The sequence below is a fragment of the Hylobates moloch genome, unplaced genomic scaffold (assembly GCF_009828535.3).
Source record: "Hylobates moloch isolate HMO894 unplaced genomic scaffold, HMol_V3 SCAFFOLD_1, whole genome shotgun sequence".
NCBI lineage: Eukaryota > Metazoa > Chordata > Mammalia > Primates > Hylobatidae > Hylobates > Hylobates moloch.
Window position 1 is genome coordinate 76,299,074 of NW_026652276.1, and position 20,731 is coordinate 76,319,804.

Consider the following 20,731-nt stretch of genomic DNA (forward strand, 5'->3'; position numbering starts at 1 on the left):
TAGCAGCTTATTTCAGCAAGAAATAGTATTTATTGCTGAAATAAGATAATAATAATGATGATTTAGGCAGCACTCAGAACCAAGAAAAGTTCGGAGAGCTCAACTCAGCAACATGAGCAGGAGTATTTATAGATAGAAAAAGGGAGTGACACACAAAAACAGCTTGTTTGCTTATAGCTTGACATTTGCCTTATGTGGACATTGTCTGATAAGTCGGCAGGCTGTGGTTGGCTGAAGCTCAGCTGCTGTGATTGGCTGAGACAGCTACTTGTTGCAAGAATATACTAATAAATTAGAATGCAGTTTGTTTACATATGAAGTTAGATTGCAATTCTCTATGTACAGAGACAGCCTTTAATCAAATTTAATTTAATTCATCACTTTCTGGAATTGCTTCATGTATTTTTTTTTGCTAAAAAATAATAGAAAGAAAAAAAAACCAGAAACCCCATCTCTACTAAAAATACAAAAAATTAGCCGGGTGTGTTGGTGCATGCCTGTAATTCTAGCTACTCAGGAGGCTGAGGCAGGAGAATCGCTTGAACTTGGGAGGTGGAGGTTGTGGTGAGCCGAGATCGTGCCATTGCACTCCAGCCTGGGCAACAAGAGCGAAACTCTGTCTCAAAAAATAAATAAATAAATAAATAATAATAGAAAGAGCCCTTGAGTTATGTGAATTATCTTTATATTGTATTTAAACATGAACGAATGACAATTAGCTAATAACGAATCTTATACCACAATCCTGTCTTCCAAATCTGTACATTATTCTTTATTTTCTTCTGAAATGTAGTTTTAGTGAAGAGGTGTTTAAATCAAGTGTGAATTTTGCTTTTGTTTTCTATGTCATAGAAGCCACTTTTGACTGCATAATTGATTCAAACTTTCATTTATTGGTGTGTTTATTACATGGTTACCCTGAGCTATAGCAATAAATGATAGCCTCAGCCCTTGCTTTCACAGAGCTTATCATCTAGTGGGAATGAAAAACAATGTTTAAGGGGGAACAGAAAAATAAATTAAAAATATCTCAAGTTACAATAAATGCCATGCAAAGGAAGTGAGTCTCAGGTGCTGAGATATCAACTAGATGAGAAGACATCTCTGAAGTGATGGCATTTAAGCTGAGATCTAAAAGATAGTAAGAAGCCATAAAATAGTTTAAGTGTGGGTGTGAGTCTATGTGTGGAGGGTGCTGCTTCAATTAGGAGGAATAGCATGGGCAAACGTCCTGAATAAAGGGAGGGTATGGGTTTAAAGAATGGAAAAACAGCAGCATGGTTTGGTAAGAGAAAGGAAGAATGGCAACAGAGAAAGTAGCAGAAAAAACAGGGGTCTTATCATGCAGGACATTTCAGTCCATGGGAAGGAGTTTGTATTTTATTTTAAATGCAGTAGTTTTTATTGCTGTCTGTCTTGTGCACAACTGATTGAGCAAGGGTAGGTTGTAGATGGGAATAAGAAAGATAAGTTGAAGGTTGCTTCTCTCATCTAGGCAAGAGAAAATGAAGGTTTCATCTAGAGTGATGGCAGAGAAATGAAGAGAAAAAAGATGAGCTCAACACACAAAGTCTGTAGAGCTTGCGGATGGATTAAAGAAGACAGGAGGCATTGAGGATGACTTCTCAGTTTCTGGCTGCAATAACTGGATGGGTGGTGATGGTTAATGAGGAAATGGTGGACACATTTGTAGAGGAAGGTCCCTATTAGCTAGCTAAAATTAAAATGAGATGCCTTTGAGATGTCCAGGTGGATATATAATATAGAGAATTGGAGATTTAAGTATAGAAATCAGAGGGCCTGCTGAGTTTGGAGATAAATTCCAGAGCAATCAGCAAAAAGAAAGGACACACACACACACACACACACACACACACACACACACCCCTCTACTTCTGAACATCCCTGATATTTTTAAGTGGATGGAGAATGGGAGACCTGGTATTTAAAGCAATCTGGTGCTGAGATCTACAACTCTGACATTTAAAATTCAGGTAGAAAAGAGGACCCAGAAAAGAAACACAGAGAAAGAGCTGCCAATAAAGTAAGAAGCAAAGATATAAATAATGAAGCCAAGAGAAGAAAATGTATTGTAGAAACAGATGTGCTTGTGTAGAATCATGCTGCAAGATCAAGGAGTAAGGATGATGAAGAAAGAAATATGCATTAGGTTAAGTAACAGGGAAGTCAGCAGAGAATTTCTTGAGAAAATTTGGGGAAGTGGTAGAGTTCAAGGTCAAAATAAGGTGTGTACAGGGGTGAAAAGAAGAGGTCAGAAAGAGGGTAATATGTGTAGACAATTCTCCCAAGAAATTTGGCTATAAAGGGAAGCAGAATAATGGGGCAAATGGCTGGCATTTTTAAAAAAATATGGGTTTTTGTAGGGATGTTTTGCTAGTGATAATGAATTAGTAGTTATATATTAATCAATTCAGGAGAGAGAGGGAGAAGTCAAGTCCTCGTGAAAGTGAAAGAGTAAAGGGGAGAGACAGCTCCACCGAAACGAGGAAAGATAGAAGACTGCAGAGTTATCAAAAGATGATTGAGTTCAAACCCAATGGTTTTTATTTCCTCAAAGTATAAGATGAGATCATTGCCTGAGAGTGCAAATGAGGAAGAGAAAATTCTACAGAAAATTTGATAAGAATGCATTATATATATGGGCATCTCAGGGCATGAGAAATTTACTGTATTTTGAGTGCAAATTTGATGTTGGAGATTACTTACTTAAAATATAACCATTCATTTGGTTGTGAGTGTTTCTCCACCAGCATTCAGCCATTTGGTAGCCAGCATGGAAAAGACAGATGCTAGATTATGTGTAGATTGTGGTTCTGCCAGGTTAGGGACTGATGATAATGAATGCCCATGGATTTAAGCTGTACAAAGAGTGACAAGAACTTGAGTTGGTTGATAGATCATGAGAAAGTGCCAAGGCAAATGAATTGACAATATTTAAAAGATGAAAGAATTATAATGGTAAAGGCAACCTACATAGAGAACCTGAGCATAATCTAAAAGCATTTTCTGGTGCCTATAGCAAAGTATTTTCCGAAATGTCTTTCAAAATTCACAATCAAATAAATTAACTCACTGCCTCGCCTCCTGCTGAAAAACATACAATTTGTAGATTTCCTTTGGTGTTGCTGTCTACTTTGATGTTCATCAAACCCTCTTTTATGCTGCTACAGATGAAAGTGGGGTTCATGTGCACAGTGTGTAGCTAAATGTGAAGTATTATGGAGAAATATACTGTGGTTATATTGGGCTAAAATAGGATATTCCCTTCCTCCTGTTTTTCTAATAGTTGACATTTAATAGAGAAAGTTTTGAAAAAACCACAATATTGGTCTTCACTACTAACAGGACTTTTCCTGTCTCCTTCATCTACAGCTGTTTTCTTGTGAGAACTACATTTGCCAGAGTGTAGAATATCATGTGCACGCCCTCTGCCCAGACCTGATCCCCTGCACTAGTTTTCTCAGAGTTGCATTACTTGCCCTTGGTTGGGAATATACTCTTCACTTCCATAGGCCCAAGCCATACACAATTGTCATAAGTTGTCTTTCTGAGCAAGGGCAGAATTACCAGTTTTGTTTTTCCATTTTGCTACATTAATCTTGAAAATTAATTTAAAAAATTCACCCAGAATCTTCATTAGATTTAATATCAATTCTGTATTTTTGTTATATCAATTTTCATTTTCCCCATATGTATTTTATTGAGAAGTTGGCATTTATTTACCCCCACCCACAACCTTTGCCATTATGCTGCATTCCCTTTTAAAAATAGGTTTAGATTGAGGAATAATTTATATGCCACAAAATTCCTCTTTTTAAACTGTATAACTCATTTTTTAAACTATACTCAGAGTTGTGCAATGATCACCACTATCTAATTCAAAATATTTTCATCTTTCCCACCAAGAAACCCAAGGCCGGTTGGTAGTCATTCCCCACTTCCCTTTTCCCCCAGCCCCTGGCAACCACTAATCTACTTTCTGTCCCTATGGATTTACCCACTCTGTAGATTTAATATACATGGAAGCATATAATATATGGCTTTTTTTATCTGGCTTCTTTCACCTAGCATAATGTTTTCAAAATTTATCCATGGTATAGTATGTATCTATGCTTTATCTCTTTTTATTGCTAAATGATATTTCATTGTATGTATATGCTATATTTTGTTTATACATTCATCAGTTGATGGACATTTGGGTTATTTCCAGCTTTTGGTTATAATGCGTAATGTTGCTGTAAACATTCATGTACAAGTTTTTGTGGAAATACATTTTCAGTTTTCAGTTCTCAGTATATACCTAGTAGTGGAATTACTGAGTCATGATTTTTTTTTTTTTTGAGATGGAGTCTCGCTCTATTAGCCAGGCTGGAATGCAGTGGTGCGATCTTGGCTCACTGTAAGCTCCGCCTCCCGGGTGCATGCTGTTCTCCTCCCTCAGCCTCCCAAGTAGCTGGGACTACAGGCACCCGCCACCTCACCCGGCTAATTTTTTGTATTTCTAGTAGAGACGGGGTTTCATTGTGTTAGCCAGGATAGTCTCGATCTCCTGACCTCGTGATCCACCTGCCTCAGCCTCCCAAAGTGCTGGGATTACAGGCATGAGCCACTGCACCCAGCCGTGATTAATTCTTTATCTTTCAGAATCATCCCACTTTTGAATGTGCACAAGCAATATTTCATTTTTCTTTGCATTCAATTTTTTCTCTTTTTTAAAGATGTTAACCTTAAATCTTCTTGAAGCCAACCATCTTAATAATTTAATGTCTAGTTGTTTAGAAATTATTGTAAAGTTTTCTACAAACCTAGAGTAAGCTACCTGCATTGCTTTACCTTTCATCATTCTTGTACTGTGTTAAATACAGTAGTGCAGCAGTGTGCTAATAGACAGCTCCAGAGCCCATTCATATAATTCAGCTCCTCGGTGGTTGATAAATGTGAACCAGCATTAGTTTAAAGGATAATTCTAAAGTAATCCATCCTTATTAAAACATTTTGGATGTTTATGTATGCAAAATCGCATCTTATCCTCCCCCATACTCATTCTACCAGGCCCATCCTTCCCGAGGTTCAGGAGTGTTTTCAGGAAAGCTTTTCATGCACATTTTCACCTCAAACTACAAGCCTTTATTGTTTTATCTGTGTCTTCTAAGTAAGATAAAATGATGATGTGTAAGTCAATAGTTTTATCTCAAATTGTATAGTAGTTTAATTATAATAACTCCATTTTTGAGCATATAGTACAGAATGTGTGGATCACAGTATCAAGTGGTTTACATGCAATATCCTATTTATACTATTTAACAACTTTATAAAGTAGGTATTCTTATACGTATTTTACAGATGCAGCAGCTAAGGCTTAATGGCTTAAAGATAATTCACTTAAGAAGGGATAGAAGCAACATTCAAATCCAAGAATATCTGATGTCATAGTCTTTCTTCCATGATTACTCCAAAAGTCTCCTAATAATCAGATTTTTTAATTTGACCTGAGTAAAATAGGAAGTCAGGTTCTTACAGTAGAATGGATATTTAAGACAGATGACAAAAGGTTTTTTAGTCCTTTAAACATTTACTGTACAAGGATAGTTCTGCCCCCAGTCTTAGGAACAAGCCTTAACAGCGAATGACAGAAGAGTTGCTGAGAACTTTTACTATTAAAAATTAGCACAAAGGGTACCATGAAAGGTGAAAAATGGAAAATATGCATTGATTACATTGTCATCTCCTCAACACCTAGAATTAGTAGGTTCTAAATCAGTATGGACTGGTGAATGAAAAGTAAGATAATTTTAGAAAACAAATTTTACTCATTTATATTACTGCCTTACTGAGTCTGCCTCTTCTGGAGTTTTGTAGCACATAACGATGTTTTAGTCTATAGCGGACCACATATATAATGGTGATCTCATAAGATTATAATACTGTATTTTTTTACTGTACCTTTTCTGTCTTTAGATACACACTTTCCATTGTATAACAGTTGCCTACAGTATTGAGTACAGTAGCCCACTCTACAGGTTTGCAGCCCAGTAGCAGTAGGCTATACCACATAGCCTAGGTGTATGGTAGCCTATACCATCTAGGTTTGTATAACTGCACCCTAGGATGTTTGCACAAGGACAAAACGTCCTAATGATGCAGTTCTCAGAATGTATCACAGTCATTAAGTGACACATGACCGTACCTTTAATCATACTTAAAATCCAAATTCATTTCAATGATATGCAAATTCCAACATGATCTGGCCCCTGCCTACCTCTGCCATCACAATCTTCCCTCTCACCACACTGTAGCCACACTGGCCATCTTGCTGGCTTTTCCACACACCAACTTCACCTCTGCCTTAGGGCTTTAGCTCTTTCTCTTCCCCCAGCCCAAATATCTCTTCACCAGTCTTTTCATGGCTGTCTTCTTTGTCACATTTAGGTCTTAGTTTAAATATCATCTCCTTAGAAAGACCGTCCCTGACTGCAGCCTACCACGTTGCCTTAATTTATTTTCTTTAGATCATTTATCACTATCTGAAAATATCTTGTATATTTATTTATTTACTTAAATTTTTATCCAACCACAACCTCCACACTCACCTAAACATAAAGGAGGTCTTATAAAACTAATGATTTTATTTATCATGTTTATTGTCGTATTTATTGCCTAGCCTCTAAGAGATTATCAATAAATATTTGAGGGAGAATATATGAGAAAGTAGTAAATAAATGGATGCATATTGCCTGGGACCAGGCCTGAATTTGTAGATAAATGTCTATATCAATTAATTTACCTGCTTTATCACAATCACAGATTAAACTCTGTAATGTTATAACTGTTCAAATTCTTCTTCAACAGAATACTTTTATTACTTGGAGGGATCCAAAGATGCTCTCCTTTGTGGTTTCAGCACAGATTCAGGGTATGTAATATTTGTTTTCTTTTTAGTCTAAAGGCTGAAAGAGAAGGAAAAGAATGTTCAATCAGTTTGCCAATTAGTCTTTGATTCTATATTGCTTTTTATATATTTCATGGTATTATTTCACTCATTCTGTCCCACAGCAAATCCAGTCTTTAAAATGTTCACAGTTAATGCATACTCTTGAAAGCAAGACTTTGAGATAGTGCTTGAATTAACACAAGACAAGTCATATAAAGAAGGGAGAAAATGTTACTTCTAGAAAACTCCACCAAAAGTTGGTTGGATAGTTCCAGGTCTTCTTTCTGGAAAACGAAGGGTCACAAAATCAGTTTTTCTTTCTACTCCCAAGTTCCACTCATTCTCCAATTAAATGTGACTCATAGGTGACTGAATGTCATGTTTTGGCCACTCTAAGCAAAGGGATTCCTTGGACTTGGGTACATGTATTTTAAGAATATTGTGTATATAAGAATATTGTATATATTCAACTGTCCATCTTGCTGCTTCTCTCTTACACCAACTTCATTTTGTAGCATTAGCTGCATTAGCTCTTGCTTTTCCCCTGATGCAGCCATCTATTCATCAGGCTCTGTGTACACTGGGAACATAGGAATAAACTGGATAAGGTTGCTCTTCCCAGAAGAATCTCAGAATATTGTATTTATTTAATGGCATCAGGAAAAACCAGTCCACCAATTTTAGAAAGAAAAAAGTCTTAAAGCTACACATTTTTATGAACTTAGACAATTACTGTATTTTGACTATTATTGATTCTAATCTATTCCAAGAATTATACAGACAGTAAGAGCTTTGGTAGCATCCTACATATCAATATTTACTGAACCAAGAACTATTACAAAACATCTGTTGAAAATTTCCATGTTTTAATGATGATGATGCTAATGGCAGCTATGATTTATTAAATACTTTCTATGTGCAGGATGTAAGCTAAGTAATTTGTACACATTATCTTATTTAAACTTATTACAAATCTTATTTTCTTGAGGTAGATGTTATTACCCTATTTTCACAGACAGACTTGAGCCTTGAAGAATTTGGTAAAGTCACTAAGTAGTCAGTAGTAGAGTGTGATTCAAAACCAGTTCATCCTGGCTCCAAATCATGTATTCTTAATCCTTATTCAATATTGTCCCCCTATAGAAGAAACCTTGAGTTTGTAACTTTTCAGTAAGGCTATTTAGCTTATGTCCTGAAGACACTCTCACCTATAATGTTCTTTTTCATGTGTAGTCAGTGTCCAGAGGGGTACACCTGTGTGAAAATTGGCAGAAACCCTGATTATGGCTACACGAGCTTTGACACTTTCAGCTGGGCCTTCTTAGCCTTGTTTAGGTTAATGACCCAAGATTACTGGGAAAACCTTTACCAACAGGTGAGTGCCAAGAGAAACATGCATTGTATTTTTGAATGGCACATGTATCTGGTGTATGTTAACAGCCTGTATTAGGAGGATTTTTATTTATTTGAGAATGGAGGAAACTCTATTATCTTATTCCTAAAATTATAAGTGTTTTACTCCCATCACTAATAATATGGGTAGTTCTTGAATCATAAATAATTTTCTTATCTTTTCTGGGCATATTTAATCTCTAGATCTTTCTCCTTCCTGAGTCTATCATCCCATGGGGTCCTAGCTAAGTACCAGGACATACTGTAATGTTTTCTCAAGCCGTTCCTGCACATGCACTGTTTTCCATGTGTGCTTGGGATGGCCTGAAGAGAAGAGGCTCTCTGATGTTCACCTGCTCACCATGTTTTATTTTTGAACTCCTATTTAAAGATGCAATTCATTTCTCTAAGTTTTTCTCTCCCAAATCAATTGCTCCCAACTGTAGACTTCCATGACTTTTTGTATATTCTTCTGTTTATATCGTTGATCTCTTGTATTGTAAGTGTTAATTCACGTGGCTATTTCCTCTAACTTGAATGTGAACCTCTTGGGGCTGTGGTCTCTGTTTACTTGTATATTCTCAGCAGCCAACCCAAAAGGAAGGAGACCAAAATGATTATTCTATATTACACATAACAATGATTCACTTTTCTCAGAATAGCTGCAGATTTGTTTTTTTTCCTTTTTTGGCCTATTTTATATTTACTTTATTTCTGAGAATATTACAAATGAATTCAGAAATTATGTAAGATGCACTTTACAGCAAAAACGGGAATGCAAATATTTTTTAAATATGCAAGAAGTGGTCACCTTTACTCGAAATTAAACACAAATAAAAAAATTAAAATAATTTTTTATCAGAGGTAAGACTTTTCATTTAATATCTGTTGATACTATCCTAAATTCACTTTAAAATGCTTTGTATGATAAAAGTATATTACGTTAGATAATTATTAATAGAAATGTTAATTATCTTGTAAATTTGTTTAAGTTACTTGTAGATTCTCAATATTAGACCTTGTCAGATGGGTAGATTGCCAGATTTTTCTCCCATTCTATAGTTTGCCTGTTCATTCTGATGTTAGTTTCTTTTGCTGTGCAGAAGCTCTTTAGTTCAGTTATATCCCATTTGTCAATTTTGGCTTTGGTTGCAATTGCTTTTGGTGTTTTTGTCATGAAGTCTTTGCCCATGCCTATTTCCTGAATGCTGTTGCCTAGGTTTTCTTCTAGGGTTTTTATGGTTTGGGGTTTTACATTAAGTCTTTAATCCATCTTGAGTTAATTTTTGTATAAGGTGTAAGGAAGGAGCCCAGTTTCAGTTTTCTGCATATGGCTAGCCAGTTTCCCCAGCACCATTTATTATACAGGGAATCCTTTCCACATTGCTTGTTTTTGTCAGGTTTGTCAAAGATCAGATGCTTGTAGAAGTGTGGTGTTATTTCTGAGGTCTCTGTTCTATTACATTGGCCTATATGTCTGTTTGGGTACCAGTACCATGCTGTTTTGGTTACTGTAACCTCATAGTATAGTTTGAAGTCAGGTAGGCTGATGCCTCCAGCTTTGTTCTTTTTGCTTAGAATTGTCTCGGCTATATGTGCTCTTTCCTGGTTTCATATGAAATTTAAAGTAGTTTTTTTCTAATTCTGTGAAGATGTCAATGGTAATTTGATGGGAATAGCATTGAATCTATAAATTACTTTTGGCAGCATGGCCATTTTCATGATATTGATTCTTCCTATCCATGAGTATGGAATGTTTTTCCATTTGTTTGTGTCCTCTCTTGTTTCCTTGAGTAGTGGCTTGTAGTTCTTCTTGAAGAGGTCTTTCATATCCTTTGTAAGCTGTATTCCTAGGTATTTTATTCTCTTTATAGCAATTGTGAATGGGAGTTTATTCATGATTTGGCTCTCTGCTTGTCTATTGTTGGTATATAGGAATGCTTGTCATTTTTGCACATTGATTTTGTATCCTGAGACCTTGCTGAAGTTGCTTATCAGTTTAAAGAGTTTTGGGGCTGAGATGATCGGGTTTTCTAAATATAGAATCATGTCATTTGCAGAGACAATTTGACTTCCTGTCTTCCTGTTTGAATACCCTTTATTTCTTTCGCTTGTCTGATTGCCCTGGCCAGAAATTCCAACACTATGTTGAATAGCAGTGGTGAGAGAGGGCATCCTTGTCTTGTGCCAGTTTTTAAAGGGAATGCTTCCAGCTTTTTCCCATCCAGTATGATATCAGCTATGGATTTTTCATAAATAGCTCTTATTATTTTGAGATATGTTCAATTAATACCTAGTTTATTGATAGTTTTTAACATGAATGGATGTTGAATTTTATTGAAGACCTTTTCTGCATCTGTTGAGAAAATCATGTGGTTTTTGTCATTGGTTCTGTTTATGTAATGGATTACATTTATTGATTTGCATATATTGAACCAGCCTTGCATCCCATCAAAAAGTGGGCAAAGGATATGAACAGAGACTTCTCAAAAGAAGACATTTATGCAGCCAAAAAACATGAAAAAAAGCTCAACATCAGTGATCATTAAGAAACGCAAATCAAAACCACAATGACATACCATCTCAAGTCAGTCAGAATGGTGATTATTAAAAAGTCAAGAAACAATAGATTCTGGTGAGGCTGTGAAGAAATAGTAGCGATTTTACACTGTTGGTGGGAGTGTAAATTAGTTCAACAATTTTGAAGACAGTGGGGCAATTCCTCAAGGACCTAGAACCGGAAATACCATTTGACTTAGCAATCCCATTACTGGGTATATACCCAAACGAATATAAATCATTCTACTACAAAGACACATGCACACGTATGTTTATTGCAATACTATTTGCAATAGCAAAGAGATGGAACCAACCCAAATGCCCATCAATGTTAAATTGTATAAAGAAAACGTGGTACATATACACCATGGAATACTATGCAGCCATTAAAAAAAGAATGAGATCATGTCCTTTGCAGGGACATGGATGAAGCTGGAAGCCATCATCCTCAGCAAACTAACACAGGGAGAGAAAACCAAACACTGCATGTTCTCACTCATAAGTGGGAGTTGAACAATTTGAACACATGGACACAGGGAGGGGAACAACACACACCGGGGCCTGTTGGGGGGTGAGAGGCAAGGGGAGAGAGAAAGTTAGGACAACTACCTAATGCATGCAGGTCTTAAAACCTAGATAATGGGTTGATAGGTGCAGCAAACCACCATAGCACATGTATACCTATGTAACAAACCTGCCTGTTCTTCATATGTATCCCAGAACTTAAAGTAAACATATGAAAAAAAGCTCATCACTGGCCATTACAGAAATGCAATTCAAAACCACAATGAGATACCATCTCATGCCAGTTACAATGGTGATCATTAAAAAGTCAGAAAATAACAGATGCTGGAGAGGATGTGGAGAAATAGGAACGCTTTTAAACTGTTGGTGGGAGTGTAAATTAGTTCAACCATTGTGGAAGACAGTGTGGTGATTCCTCAAGGATCTAGAACTAGAAATACCATTTGACCCAGCAATCCCATTACTGGGTATATACCCAAAAGATTACATATCATTCTACTGTAAAGACACATGCACACATGTTTACTGTGGCACTATTCACAATAGCAAATACTGGGAACCAACCCAAATGCCCATCAATTATAGACTGGATAAAGAAAATGTGGCACATATACACCATGGAATACTATGCAGCCATAAAAAAGAATAAGTTCATGTCCTTTGCAGGGACATGGATGAAGCTAGAAACCATCATTCTCAGCAAACTAAAACAGGAACATAAAACCAAACACCGCATGTTCTCACTCACAAGTGAGAGGAGGGCAATGAGAACACATGGGCACAGAGAGAGGATCATCACCACTGGGGCCTGTCGGGGGTGGGGGGCAAGGGGAGGAATAGCATTAGGAGACATACCTAATGTAGGTAAGGGGTTGATGGGTGCAGCAAACCACCATGGCACGTGTCTACCCATGTCACAATCCTGCACATTATGCCAAAATAAAAAAGAAAAATCTCTGTACCTTCAGTTTAATTTTCCTCTAATCCTAAAACTATTTTGAAAAATAAATTCTATTTTAAAAAGCAAAGCAAACTAAAAAAAAGTTAATTGAAAATACCTATGAGATGAATAAAGTAATTAACTAAGACCATCTGCCTAGTGTTAACATTCAGTGATAATATTTGATGGTAAAGAAAGAAAAGATAGAATTTTAACAGTAAAAGGGACTATGGATATCACCTGTTCCTAAAATTTGAAAGCGAGCAAAGGATTTAATTTTATGAGTAATTTTCAGACTGTAGGAAAAAATGCATGATTTTTGTACTACTACACTTAATAATCAAGAATCATACGTGACTTTAGTACAAGCATATTACATTGCTATATTCTTCATACTGAAAATGTGTTTAATATTTGTTTTCCATGAAGATAGAATTTTTCCCTTTATATTTTTGATAACACGAGATTATACTAAACTGTCAGATTTGCCCAGGCCTGTCAAATTGAAATAATTTACTAAAAACTTTCAAATGACAATTTCCATTTTTCCCTAGACGCTGCGTGCTGCTGGCAAAACCTACATGATCTTCTTTGTCGTAGTGATCTTCCTGGGCTCCTTTTATCTAATAAACTTGATCCTGGCTGTGGTTGCCATGGCTTATGAAGAACAGAATCAGGCAAACATTGAAGAAGCTAAACAGAAAGAATTAGAATTTCAACGGATGTTAGACCGACTTAAAAAAGAGCAAGAAGAAGCTGAGGTACTGTTATTTGATTTAAAATTCTTCCTAGAGGTAGAAATGGAAACGGTTACAACAGAGGCTCTGTGGTGTATGCTTGGCCTTCTCCAGCTAGATTTTCTTTAATGAATTTTTGTGTATAAACTGCATCCCCATTTCTGGTGTGGAAAAAGGAACCAATTCTGGGCTGAGCTAGAATTGATACTTTCCCCATAATCATCTCACTGCATGAAAAGTGATCTAAGGCTGTTTCTCCTAAACCTTTTACCTACGATGACTTAGTGTGTGTGTGTGTGTGTGTATGTGTATGTCTATATATATGTACACATATACACATAAACATGTGTGTGTATAATATATATATATAAACACATAGAACTATGTGTTTTTTTTAATTATTATATCATGAAAAATCTTTTAGAATAGTGGATTAAATAATATAGTCAGATATATAATATATACAATCTCAATTTATATTATATATATATATATACACACACACACACACACACACACAATGGATTTCCTCAGAGTACCAATTGTATACGGTGGTTTCATGAAAATTATTTTAACATTAAAATTAGCAGATACTCTTCTATGGAGTATGAATAAAACAGTGCATCATGTTTTGTTAATGTCACAAGGATTTTTAAGATAAAACATGAGATAATAAGAAAATAATAATTTTGGTGTGGCTACTTAAGGTTGTCATAGATCCTCGAAAGTTTCCTCGTTAATCCTCTTTCCAGAGAGATTCTTCAGTGTAAATGTTTGAGAAAGTTTGTACTAAGAGAAACATAATTTCAAATATACTGCAGGTGTCTTAACATTTGTCTGAAGGTTTGACCTAGTTAAATCTCTTCAAGGAATCTAATGTATTAGGGGAGGGCAATCATCTGTAATGCAGATAAATTCTGATGCACAAATATTCAGTGCAATGTTTTAATAATGGTAAAAAATAGAAAACATTTAAATTTTGGAAAATTAGAAAATAACAGAAAATTATGAAAATTGTGTATCTTAGAGTATTATTTTGCCATAGAACTATGTGTTTTTTTAAAATTATTATATCATGAGGAAAAATCTTTTAGAATAATGATGGATTAAATAATATAGTTGGATACAATCTCAATTTTAAAATTATACATAAATATAAAAAGAATGGAAGAAATATTAGCACGAATTATTTCTGGGATGTAAGATGACTTTTTTCTGTTTTTTATTTATATCTTTATTTCCCATGTTTTTACAAGAATTTTTTAGTGTTTATAAACAAAACATTTTGTAAAGGGATAGTACTAGGTTATCCCAGGTACTACCTAGGGAATTGCCAGAAGTTTCATTCAGGCCAATAGTCATTGACCTTACCACTTTCTTACAATATTATGCTTTAATAATTCATTTATTTTTCAAATAGCTCAATCTTTATTAAACCATAGAGTGCCTGATTCTATTGATGATATGGAGTTAATTGCCTGATAATCAAATTGTCTATCTTATTGCATGGTTTATGTGAGTTTTACATTCCAAAATTACCTTGTAAAACTTTAACATATAATATTTAATTTGTCTTTACTGTAAGCAAATTAATAACATGTAAAAGTTTAATTCTAAAATACAATAGAGCTTTATTTCAACCTGAGACAAAAACCAAATATATGCTTTGTAAGCATTCTGATCGTTGTGTAAATACAACGATCATTTCATGTTTAAAGGACATGATTATATGCACCATGCTCTTACGCTGATAGGTGAAAGATATCCTGTCCTAGGGTTTCCTAGGATTTGGAAATGACTCATTTAAGTGTTAACGTCTTGGCTCAACCAGGCAATTGCAGCGGCAGCAGCTGAATATACAAGTATTAGGAGAAGCAGAATTATGGGCCTCTCGGAGAGTTCTTCTGAAACATCTAAACTGAGCTCTAAAAGTGCTAAAGAAAGAAGAAACAGAAGAAAGAAAAAGAATCAAAAGAAGCTCTCCAGTGGAGAAGAAAAGGGAGATGCTGAGAAATTGTCCAAATCAGAATCAGAGGACAGCATCAGAAGAAAAAGTTTCCACCTTGGTGTCGAAGGGCATAGGCGAGCACATGAAAAGAGATTGTCTACTCCCAATCAGGTACCACCCAAATTACTAAATGTGTATCACCCTAGGCAGAATGATAGAGAAAAATGTCTTATTTTAGGGTAAGAGACCTCAGGAGAGGATAGTGAGTGATTTCATTGGTGTGATTTTAGGTAAAAACCTGGTATGGCTGGGCATTTATGGAAAGATGTACACAGGTTTCCATTTGGGTTCGATCATTTTTGAAAGACCTTACAGTTTCAGAATTGTCAATATATTTTCTAATAAACTAATTTTCAGAAATAAAATATTCCTGAGAACCATTGTAGAAATAAAGAGACTATTCACACTATAGAATAACTTTTATATTTGTATTTAGTTTGTGTTTTGTAATGCCTCATTGGTTAAAAACTAATCTTAGACTAGTTTCTCTTGTTTCTTAACCACTATAGGTAATAGTATCACTCACCCATTTGGAACTTTGGAGAAGCCTTTGATGTCCTCCACCCCCAACCACATCAACTACTAATATGTAGTGCCATAGTCTGTTAATTCTGCTTATGTGGAAGTTCTCTTTCCCTTTCTCTTTTCACTGAAACCTTCATCTCTCAGACCTCCCTGCCTATAATTCTGCACAAACCCCCAAGATGAGCCATTGCTTCTATTTTCCATAGGACTTCCCTGTTTTCCAACACACAACCCCACAAATCATTTTTCTAAACTAAAAATCTAGTTAAAAATCTGCAAGATTCTGCCTGATATATACAGTAACAAAAGACAGAGTCCCTGCCTTCAAAATTTCACTTGAACCTAGGTGATGATACAGAACTTGGACACATATATCAATAAAAATAAATATGACAGGAACAGTCCAAGCTGGTTTTGAGGCAAAGACCTTACCATTACTTTTTCCATTGTTCACAATACTTGCCACTTTGTTCTTTACATAGTAAGCACTAATGTCTATTGAACTAGATCCTTTCAAAGGATTTGCATCCTGGACATGAGTCATATAAGCATGAATTTTTCCTCCTCTTTGGTATTGGGCAACTTCTTTTTAAATATTTAATGACCTTGTAAATTAACTGGTGCTAAAAGCTCTTTTTAAATACACTTTAACTGAGCTCTTAGTATGAAAAGTGGATTTTCAATGCAAAGAACCATACAGCCTGATTTCCAATTTTTTTTGTGAAGCTTGGGGATTGATATATAAAAAGCTGAATGACTGGTAGCAATACTAAGTTCTTTTTTTAAGTGATATGTTCTGTGCAGCAAAATGAATGGCATTAAAATAATGGAGCAGTAACTCTAGACCAGAATATTAGAGAGCTGTACAGCAACAAATAATTTACCTGGTCCTGAAAGGATGAATTCTACAAATTGTTTCATCCTTTAAGTGGAAGAAGCTTTCTTCTCACTGAATTGCTTCATTTTTAAGTATGTTTCTTTTAAGTCAGTACAGAGCCACCTGCCCTCAGGCCAGTGGGTTCAGTGGTATTTATATGAAGTGTACTTCTATTAGTAGGTGCTTCAGCAAACACATGTTATTTTTTAATTTTTCTGCAGTCACCACTCAGCATTCGTGGCTCCTTGTTTTCTGCAAGGCGAAGCAGCAGAACAAGTCTTTTTAGTTTCAAAGGCAGAGGAAGAGATATAGGATCTGAGACTGAATTTGCCGATGATGAGCACAGCATTTTTGGAGACAATGAGAGCAGAAGGGGCTCACTGTTTGTGCCCCACAGACCCCAGGAGCGACGCAGCAGTAACATCAGCCAAGCCAGTAGGTCCCCACCAATGCTGCCGGTGAACGGGAAAATGCACAGTGCTGTGGACTGCAATGGTGTGGTCTCCCTGGTTGATGGACGCTCAGCCCTCATGCTCCCCAATGGACAGCTTCTGCCAGAGGTGATAATAGATAAGGCAACTTCTGATGACAGCGTAAGGACGTTTTACATAGCTCAGGCATGGCTGGGCCCTTGTTCCTGCATCAGTCGGTCTCTCTGCTGAAGGGCCTTCTCTGGTCTTGTGAATGGCTCTGCATTTTGCAATACTTTTTCTATAGAAACACACCTTTGGTTCGTTAGCTTAATCCTCATTCTATGTGTTGTAGGCATCTAACTCAAAGATAAAATCCTATTTTTGTAAAAAGGTACTTGTCTATTAATTTTATAATTGAAGATTATAAATAATCTCTTTAGAGAACACTTTATGAAAGATACATATATAGATAGATAACAGCACAGAAAATGCAAGGATAATGCTGATATTAGTTAATAATAGGTCCCATTTCAATGAAGAAATTTGGATTACTTGCCAGCTACTGCTATCTTTTTCAGGTCACAACTTAATATGTACCTATTCCAAGGAATCTTATTTGAGTTGTTAATAACAGCAAACACATATTTAGTATTTACGACAACCCCATGAGATGATATGTTATTATCTCTGTTTTACAAATGGGAAAATTGAGGCATGGGGAAATAAAGCAACTTGCCCCAATTTACCCAGCTAATAAATGGTAGCTCCTAAGTTGAAACAGAGGCTGTTTCAGAGCTTGTGCTCTTAACCACTCACTCTGCTATCTCTCCAATGTGCAGTAGGCTTCTTATCTTGAAAAAATTTAGAATGGCTGTGTCTTATATAAATGAAACGTAACTGTTTTCATTTTTAAAGAAATATTTCATCTGGAGTCTATGAATCAAAACAAAATATCTGAAACACAAGATTGATACAAACAAACATAAAAGCAAAACAACCATTTTATAGCAGTTCCAAAGGTCTAGGAGTCACTGAGTGGTTAGAGAAAGGTGTCTGATGAGGCTTTAAAGTGAGATCTTTCTCATTCATGGAGTTTCCAGGATATCTCTTTAGCCCACTCACTATGCCATGCTGCATTGCCAATATCAGCAGGGGCTTTGACTAACCCAATAAGCTTCAAACATATGCTACATGCTTATATATTTATATTTGCAGACAATGTAGTATTTCAAGTGAGAATAAAGTTCTACCAAATCCATGGCCACACATATATTTCAATTTGAATAAATGCATGTGCTTTTAGGTAACATGTGACCTCTATGTGTGCATGATACAGCTTAAGCCCTTCTGTCAAGGTATTTTTCCTTATTGAATGAGCGTGTTAAATTTCTGTGGAATCAAACTTTGGTTGCATTTTGTTTTTCAATTATCTGCGTAATATGTAAAATACTATATAATTTATATCAGATTAGGAGATTATTTCATATTTTTAATGAAGTTTCTTCATTTAAGAGTTTTTTAACCATAGAAAAATCAGTATCACAATAAATCCTAAAGTGAAAACTATAAAACTAGAGGAATTAGTGGATACTTATAAGATACAATGGAAATACAGTAAACATAAAATTGTGGCACAATATATGGTTTATATGAAAACATTGCATAACAAATAATGTCACCTCTATACCTGAAACATGTCTACATGGAAAAGAATTTGTTTAATCTGACAAATTCTTGTTTGACAGACTATAGCACAGAAAACCTGGTTTTCGAGACTTTTCAAAAAGTTGACTTTTTACAGGGATCTCTCAAATGGGTGTGTCTGCTCACATACACGTATATGCATAATACACCCATGCACATATTTATGCCTGTATGTCTGTGTTTTGATACACATACATGCATGACTATACCTATACAACTATACAACTTTACAAATCTAGAAATATATATTTATATATTTAAATATCTATATTTAAAATATATACCACATACCACACACAAGCAGACAAACATGATAGTTCTAGAGTTGTATAGTTGTTTGTGTATATATGTGTGTGTGAGTATGTGAGTGTATTTCTGGCCTGCACGGAACCAACATAGTGTTTTAAATTTGAATTAGTTTCCAAGTTTTAAAAATAAGACATTTTCTCACAAAAATAAATACACTTGGTATGCATGAGTTCATATTTTTGCATGGCAACAATTTCTAGAGCTGAAGAGAGGTCACCTCTTTCAGATGTAGCTTGCATTCTCCATTTCACCAATTGTTCTTTTCAAAATGAGTCACTTCTCATCATATACTCTGCTCAGTTCATGAGGTCTTCCTTGGCATTAAGAGACAACCATTACAGTAGCTTCATTAATGTTGTTCCCTCAATAAAAAGTAATTCCAGAAATTTATCAGAGAATACTGAGATTCTACCCCTTTAGATACGCAGCACTACAGCACTTTAACTGTTTCCGTGTAGGACTCTCACATGATAAAACTATCTGAATAAATTGAACGCTCAGAAAGGTAGAGAGGTGATGATAGTGATATAACAAAAAGGCAGCTAGCTTTATTTTTTATCCCATAAATATTAACTCCCTTAATCCTCACAACAAGAATATGAAGCAAGCACTAGGATTATCCCCATTTTACCAATAATAAAACTGAGACAGTTAAGTAACTCTCCTATGATATACAGCCAGTAAGTAGCAGAGCCATAATTTGAACCCAGCAGTCTAAGCTCTACTTTTAATTTCTCACTACAGCTATATAAGCAAGATTTTATCTTATACCTACAATTTATTAGGATTCTGTTCTTAAGACATTAATTGATTTTCTTTAGGGCACGACCAATCAAATACACAAGAAAAGGCGTTGTAGTTCCTATCTCCTTTCAGAGGATATGCTGAATGATCCCAACCTCAGACAGAGAGCAATGAGTAGAGCAAGCATATTAACAAACACTGTGGAAGGTATGTAATAATCTTCTTTTTACTGTACAGATTCAGTAAAATTAACATAAATCTGGTCAACCTTAAATAGGCACATGGAATTCTTAGGAAGAATTCAGAGACCATAAAATGGTTTTAAATGATGGTAAGGATAACCAATGGATACTGATGGAATTGTTTTCATGTGCTTAAAAATCGATAAAGTTATTTGCTATTAAACACAGGCATTGATAACATGGCAAAAATTACTTTGCAAAATGAAAAAAAAAAAAACCCACAAAGACAGATGTTGGGTGATCTGACCTTTCAAAGATAAGTGATTTAATAGTAATTGATGCAGAAAACCAGGTTAACCCAGAGCTATGTGATTCTGTCACTATATAATCTTACAAATTACATATTCGCTCAAAAATTGTCTCTTCTAATAAGCAAAGATAGTCAAAGGGTGACAACTTTGCAAACTGTGCTGGCTTCTACCCTCTCATCTGACAATATGCCCCAGGTCCCACCTGGTCCCTGGTCTAACACTTCACCCCCCACATTCCCATCATGGGGGCAAAATGTCTACTAATCCCCAAAATAAATGGTGAGAAGTAAATGGGCTAATGGTGTGAAATGTCTATTTCATGAGTCCTCCAAAAATTATTTCTAGTTGCTTGGTTCTAGGATTGTTTTCACCTGTGAACTATTACAGCAAGAGTTCTTTTCTGGACAGAATAGTCTCATCTTATTGTTGTCATGGGACTAAAAACACAGGTGAAAAATATGCATATTGGTGGAAAACATACATTTCTCTGTTAAGGAAACATAGTTCTCCTGTTTACCATCACATGTTAGGTGCATTTTTCTCTGAAAGATGT

General features: G+C 35.5%; 1 protein-coding gene and 1 long non-coding RNA gene across 6 annotated transcripts in view; one reads left to right on the forward strand and one right to left on the reverse strand.

Moving 5' to 3' along the window:
• Positions 1-20,731, forward strand: part of SCN9A (sodium voltage-gated channel alpha subunit 9) — a 178,766-nt gene that overhangs the window by 72,993 nt on the left and 85,042 nt on the right. Inside the window, exons 7-13 of one of the 5 annotated variants that reach the window (XM_032755526.2) lie at positions 1,920-1,958; positions 6,871-6,934; positions 8,186-8,327; positions 12,923-13,129; positions 14,937-15,224; positions 16,737-17,108; positions 19,763-19,892. In XM_032755526.2, the coding sequence (XP_032611417.1) occupies positions 1,920-1,958; positions 6,871-6,934; positions 8,186-8,327; positions 12,923-13,129; positions 14,937-15,224; positions 16,737-17,108; positions 19,763-19,892 (1,242 nt within the window). The remainder of the gene's footprint in view (positions 1-1,919; positions 1,959-6,870; positions 6,935-8,185; positions 8,328-12,922; positions 13,130-14,936; positions 15,225-16,736; positions 17,109-19,762; positions 19,893-20,731) is intronic. The other 4 variants (XM_032755530.2, XM_032755531.2, XM_032755528.1 and 1 more) reach the window with 4 other exon arrangements.
• The window catches only part of LOC116810717 (uncharacterized), a 241,829-nt gene that overhangs the window by 229 nt on the left and 220,869 nt on the right, over positions 1-20,731 (reverse strand). The window contains exons 9-12 of the long non-coding RNA XR_004370360.1: positions 6,806-6,968; positions 5,404-5,510; positions 2,728-2,879; positions 1-614 (exon numbers count right to left, since the gene is read on the reverse strand). The exon at positions 1-614 is cut by the window's left edge and continues 229 nt beyond it. This is a non-coding gene — a long non-coding RNA (uncharacterized LOC116810717). The remainder of the gene's footprint in view (positions 615-2,727; positions 2,880-5,403; positions 5,511-6,805; positions 6,969-20,731) is intronic.